This window comes from Ursus maritimus, unplaced genomic scaffold (genome assembly GCF_017311325.1).
Source record: "Ursus maritimus isolate PB19 unplaced genomic scaffold, ASM1731132v1 scaffold_12, whole genome shotgun sequence".
Classification (NCBI taxonomy): domain Eukaryota; kingdom Metazoa; phylum Chordata; class Mammalia; order Carnivora; family Ursidae; genus Ursus; species Ursus maritimus.
In genome coordinates this window covers 51114294-51120740 of record NW_024423564.1, presented here as the reverse complement: position 1 = coordinate 51120740, position 6447 = coordinate 51114294, and the positions used below count along the sequence as shown (strand labels likewise).

Below are 6447 nucleotides of genomic sequence, written 5' to 3'. Positions count from 1 at the left end.
GCAGCTCTTCCGAAAGGGGCCCAGTCCTAGCCAGCAAAGAGGCCCAGGCCCGGAGGGCTGGCTCCACGCCTGAGGTGCTGGGTCCCTCTCTGGGGGGTGGCAGACAGGCCAGCTGCGAACCCGGGGACTTGACTTCCTCCTTCTTCCCGGAGGTCCCCGCCCACATCACCGTCATCAGGTCTCCGAGGAAGTCACGTTCTGGCCTCAGAGCTGTTCTTAAGCTTCTGGGAGGAAAAGGGAGGTGAGGTGGCAAGAGCCCTTGCACACTTCCAAGAGACAGGGCCCCCAGCTCGCCGTCTGTCACTAATTAGATGGAGATGGGGGTAAGTGATTTTCCCGTCGACTGCGTTAAATCTTTCATCTGTCAGAGAGGGTACTGACCTAAAATGACTGCGTCCCCTCTCCATTGTTAGAAGGGAGAGTGCCCAGATGTCCCCGGGAGCGCTGCAAGAAGAAAAGAGAATTAATATGTATTGAGGATCCTCGAGGTGCTAGCACCATGTAAACACGGTCTTATTTAATCCTCCAATAGATCCTTTATGTTAGGTGTCCCCGATCCCAATATATGGTTTGAAAGCAGAGGCAGAAGCTCTGCGAAATGCTTTCCAACCTTGTCCACTTCGTGATACGCTTGGACCAAAATATTTTTACGGCACACTTGGGCGAAAGTGAGCACCAACCAGAAGCACACTGCGCCCGCTGCCCCAGAAAGAGGGGCTCCACCTCTCAGTGTACCTGTCCCACCTGTTACCTGTTTGCTGCTCACGGGAATGAAAGCCGGGAAGAGGCTGATCCATGAGAAGTAGGACACACAGCTGTGTCAAGACAGACTTGGATTTGCTTCGCAGCTCTGCCTTCGGTTTGACTTCAAGCACGTAACTTGGTATTTTTTGAGCCTGTTTCCTCACCTCTAAGTGACGCTAATAATAGTACGCACGTCACTAGGGCTGTGACATGAGTGATGAACCGGACCAAAAGTTTATCAGCGAGCCTGCGCCCAGAGAGCGCGTCCCGCCTGGGCTCCCCGGGCCACCCCCGCGCAGGCCCCGCGCAGGGGAGCGGGGAGGCGCGGGCCCGGGGCAGCGCGGGGGCGGCGGGGAGGCGCCGGCGGCCCGGGAGGTTCCGGGCTTCCGCGCAGACTTCTGCGTACCCGGACGGCTGCGTCACCGGCCCAGAGCGCGAGCCGGCCGGCGGGGGCGGGGGCGCGGCGCCGCTGGAAGCCCGGGTGTTCTAACCGAAAGTACCGGCCCGGACTTCCCCGCCGCGGTCGCCGCGGTGAGTCTGCGGCACCCCTCCCCCCCGGGTCGCCGCGGGCCGCAGGGGAGCCGCGGCCGCCGTTCCCGCTCTGGCTCCCGCCCCCTCGGCGCGCGGCCCCCGGCGGAGCCCCGCGAGGCGCGCGGGGGCGGTCTCTGGCGCCGAGAAGGGGCGGCCCCCACGCGCTTCTCCACCCTCGGCCTCTGCTCGAAGCGAGGCTCTCTTGGCCCGGGCTTGGGGCCATCCGGATCCCCGCCGTCCCGGCCGCGCCGTCGCGCCTCACGGTTCCCTAGGGAGGAAAAAAAATTTGGCACTGTGGCAGCCTCCCCCGCTTCTTTCCACCCCGGCCGCCCGCCCGACTCGCCCCATTGCACAATTCCTGCCGTGGAATTGCCGCGTGACTCGGACGGAGCCCAAAAATGTTTCCCAGGTTGCCTCCGCCGAGAAAGGAGCGGCTGGGTATCCCGCTCTGACCCCAGGCGCCCTTTAAATTCTATTTCTCCGGGTGACTGGGTAGCCCTTTACCAAGCAGAGCTCGCCCTTTTCAGAGAAAGAACAGCTCACTAGCCCGCCGTACGTCCGCCCTACGTTGATTGCAACCGACACGTTTCTTTTCCCCGTGTATATTTTCAGTGAAACACTCTATTGGGGGAAGAATTCAGGAGCTGGTTTTAAAGGAGGACGAGGAGTGAATGCTTAAAGTCGTGGAGACAAAATTTTGAGCTCTCCGAAAATCAGTGTTAGCACTGATGGTGCACAGTAGGCACTGGATAGATAGGGGCTGAATGAACGATGGAAGGAGGGATTTAGATGGCTCTGTGTAGACCAACGCTTTCATTTTGCAGATGAGGAAATTTAGAGGTTAAGTGACTTGCCCAGGGTCGCCTAGCTGATTAATGTGGAAGGCGGGAATAGAATTTGTCTCTCGTTTCAACGTGAAATACTTACTAATTTTGAGACGGGTGTACCTTTCCCTCTACAGGAAAATAAAACACCTTCTGCAGTCATCTCTGCAAATCCTTACTCTATGCCCTCTTCCTTCCCATCTACAACAAACAGAACAAAGCAACAACTCCCAAACACGATACGTGCATGTAATAGGCTGAATTTGGCAATGCCAAAGCAAGATGTTCGCAAGGTACTTTTTGTCTTATCCCCGTAAGTTAATCATAAAATAGGCGAAGAAGAAGAAGAAGAAGAAGAAGAAGAAGAAGAAGAAGAAGAAGAAGAAAAGGAAGGAAGGAAGGGAGGGAGGAGGGAGGGAAGAAAGGAGGGAAAGGGAGGGTGGGTGAGAGGGAGGAAGGAAGAAAGAGAGGAAGGAAGAAAGAGAACAGAAAAAGAAAGAGAAAAAGAAAAAGAAACAACAGTGCTTCTCCAAAATGGTATGGAAGATACCATTTGCCACTAGCCTTTCTTTTATAAGTACAGTGTTTGGTGTTTTGCATGGGAACTGCTAGACTTGTGAGTAACTGTCAGGGTTGCTCTGAGACTGGTCAGATATTTTGCTCAGGCTCAGAATAGATGTGTAGCTCATCTTTCAGAAGAGACAAGCTGCAATCTGTGAGAACACAAGGGACTTCAACGACAGTCATGCAGATGGCTGGACAGCTTGTTGTCTTTGAAGTTTCAAGGCTGACCAAGTATACCAAATGTCTAATTTAGGGAACAGAATTGCCAAACAAGTTGATGTTAAGGTCGAAGGAATCAAAACTGTAAGTGGCAATCATGAGTAAAACTTCATTCTTTTGTGGGTTGTCAACAATAGTTTCCACAATGATGATGATGATAGTTACAACAATAACATCCAAATACAAATTCTTCTCCAAGAAGATGGGGGGGTTGCAGTGATAGAATCAAATTATGAAATGTCTCATCTTGTAGGTCAGCCAGATACACTCTGACCCGGAGCAATCTGTTTTTTAACTCTGCTGTCTCTACCCTGTCTCTACCTCTGATATCTTGAAGGTGAGAATGAATACAAAATTGCTTAGAAAAATTTGAAATTCTAGACAGCCAAGGTAGAATATGTCAATTTTGGTTTGATAATCCTACCCAATGTTCATGAAATCAAAGCATCACCTCCCGTGCTTTCCCACTTTGCAGTTCCCGCTTGGCCAGTCATTATACCAGGCTACAGAACCTGAACTTTAGAAACACAAAATGTTGGCCCCTATTACCGCACTGCTTTGCTGCTTGAGAAAAGGCATCTGATCAAACAAAAGCCACCTTTCCCAACTGAGATCTTAAGAATAACAACCTGTTTGGATGCAGGTGAAATTTTTTGTATATTGCATATTTCACTCAACACCGTTGTGTAACTCCTGTCAAATTTTTGCAAGGAAAATACCTCAGGACAATCTCAATTGTTATCAACATTAATTAATTTAGCTCTGAGATACTTATCAGTCATGGTATAGCATTTTGGAATTTGGGGTAGAAAAGGTGTAATTATACTCCTTCATTTTATAGATGAGAAACTGAAGGCGATTGAAATTCAACAGTAGATGGAGTTCCTGACACAGTCAAAACCAGAACTGAACGTTCTGATTTGCCATGTGTCTTACAAAATCATCATCACAGACTTCATTTCAGTGTGTGGTTCTGCGTGAGGCATGGTGCTTGGAACTGGGGATAGGAAAGGTATAAGGTAGAAGGGGTTTGCAAAGATTTTATAGTCTAATTGGTGATGTAGGTCAATGTTTCTCAAACTTTACTGTCCACAGGAATCACCTAGCGAGCTTGCTAAAATGCAGCTGCTGATTTATTGGTTCTGGGGTGGGACGTGCTTTGCCACTAACATGCTCCAAGGAGACACCATTTCTGCTGCTCCGCAGACTAGACTTTGAGTAGCAAAGTGTAGGACATATAAAGCTAATTAACAGTCTAGCAACCTAAGAGAAACAAAAAGAATAATAGAATCTTCTTAGCCTGTTTGAAATGGATGTTACAAAGCTCATGCTCCTTACTTCTAAGAATGTCCCTCAGAGGCTCAGAACACATTTACTGTTAAAACCTATTTTTGTCTCTGGGAGTGCAACATATAGGAATTAAGGAAATAGTGGGGCAAGGAGAAAGAAAGGAGAAAAGTGATGGCAAGAAATACCATCAAAGGAAGACATAGAGACACCATAAAAATTTTTTTGAAAAAATGTAAACTTATGGCAGCCAAGATATCAATACTTCTGGAGAGTATCAATAAAAATTGATGTTGAGCAATGGATTCAGAGCCAAGCAGTCTTAATTCAAGTTCTGGTAGGCCATTTAGTAACTATATGATCTTTAGGCATATATGTAACATGTTTAGCTTCAGTTTCCCTATCAAGAAAAAAAAAAGAGATAATACCTCGAATCTCCCTAGATTGAATAATTCTATAGTAAAGCACTTGACACAGACACTTTGAAGAATGTACAAAGCTTCACAATGTAGCTTAGGTTTAGAAACTCAGCAATTTTATTAAAAGCAATGCAGTAACAAATAATTCCAATCTTACACAAACTACTTCAGAGAATAGAAAAAGTAGGTACCCTCCGTGACTAATTTTATGAGACTGTTGTAACCTAACTACAATAACCTAATTAGGATAATGCATACAAGAAAGGAAAATAAAAGGCCCATAATCACTCGTTAGCATAACTCCTAAAATGCAGAGAGGAAGGTTAGTTTAACATTAGAAAATCAATTAATGTAATTAATGTGATTAACAGATTAGAGGAGAAAAATCATATGATCATCTCAATTTCAGGAGAAAAAAAGCCTACATCAAATACTACGCTTAATGGTGAAATGCTGAAAGTATTCCTTTAGAGATTTGAAACAAAACAGGATTGCCTGACATAATCATTCAAATTTAACGTTATTTTGGAAGTCCTAGTCAGTATTTTTGGTTTTTTACATTTTTTCCCCAGCCATTCTTTTTGTTTTACCTTGACATTAAAGGTAGGAAAAATACACACACACACACACACACACACACACACACACTCATTGGAAAGGACAAAACAAAACGCATTATTTGCAAATGATTTGATTGTATATGCAGAAAACCTAAAAGAATTTATAGATAAATGATAAGAATTTATAAGAGAGGTTAGCAAGATCGTAGGATTCAAAATCAGTATTATTATGGTAGGCAGAATGAAGTCCCTCTCCCCTACAAAGATGTCCAAATCCCTGAAACCTGTGGATTTTTGCCTTACATATCAAAAATGACTTTGTAGATGTGATTAAATTAAGATGATTGTATTATCCTAGATTATCTGGGTGAGCCAAATGTAAAACTTAAAACTGAAAAATTGTGTCTCAAAAGTCAGTCAACCTATTGTTGCTGGCTTTGAAGGGGGAGAAGGGGGCTACAAGCCAAGGCATGTGGGCAGCTCTAGAAACTGGAAAGGCCAAGGAAGCAGATTCTCCCCTAGAGCCTCCAGAAAGCAGCAAAGCCTCCAACATCTTGATTTTAAGCCCAGTGGAACCGATTTTGGACGTCTGACCTACAGAACTGTGAGATAATAAATTTCTGTCATTTTATACCACTAAGTTTGTGGCACCTTGTTACAGTAGCCTTAGAATAATACAATTACAAAGTAATTCATTTCTAGATACCAGTTCACAAATGAAAGGCAACACCTAGCACGTTTGTGGTAGCATCCACATTTATATGTTAAAAAATTACCCAGGAATAAATCTAACTAAATATATGCAAGAAAATCATAAAACATTATTGAATGTTGTTGAATAGATAAATGGAGATATGCTATGTTCATGGACTTGAAGATTTAATATTTAAAGATGTGAATTCTTCCCCAAACTAACCTATAGATTTAGTTACAACTCCAGTTAAAATCCCAACAGACTTTTTTTGGTGGAACTTGACAACTTGATTCTAAAATAAGTCAAAAGGCCAAAAATAGCCAAGACATTCTTGAAGAAGAAGGAGGGGCTTGCCATTAAGATACTAAAATGCAGGGGCCCCTGGGTGGCTCAGTCAATAAGCCTCTGCCTTTGGCTCAGGGTGTGATCCCAGCATTCTGGGATCGAGCCCCGCATCGGGCTTTTCCGCTGGGAGCCTGCGTCTTCCTCTCCCACTCCCCCTGCTTGTGTTCCCTCTCTCACTGGCTGTCTCTATCTCTGTCAAATAAATAAATAAAATCTTAAAAAAAAAAGATACTAAAATGCATAAAGTCATTATAATGAAG

The 6447-nt window shown here is 45.2% G+C and overlaps 1 protein-coding gene across 3 annotated transcripts in view; it reads left to right on the top strand.

The window, feature by feature from the left end:
- The first annotated feature begins 954 nt into the window (after positions 1 to 954).
- The window catches only part of LOC121102079 (collagen alpha-1(I) chain-like), a 32670-nt gene continuing 27177 nt past the window's right edge, over positions 955 to 6447 (top strand). Inside the window, exons 1-4 of one of the 3 annotated variants that reach the window (XM_040627200.1) lie at positions 955 to 1275; positions 2237 to 2392; positions 3136 to 3219; positions 3724 to 5198. In XM_040627200.1, the coding sequence (XP_040483134.1) occupies positions 955 to 1275; positions 2237 to 2392; positions 3136 to 3177 (519 nt within the window). In that variant the 3' untranslated portion in view covers positions 3178 to 3219; positions 3724 to 5198. Of the gene's footprint in view, positions 1276 to 2236; positions 2393 to 3135; positions 5199 to 6447 lie in introns of those variants that run through there. The other 2 variants (XM_040627198.1, XM_040627201.1) reach the window with 2 other exon arrangements.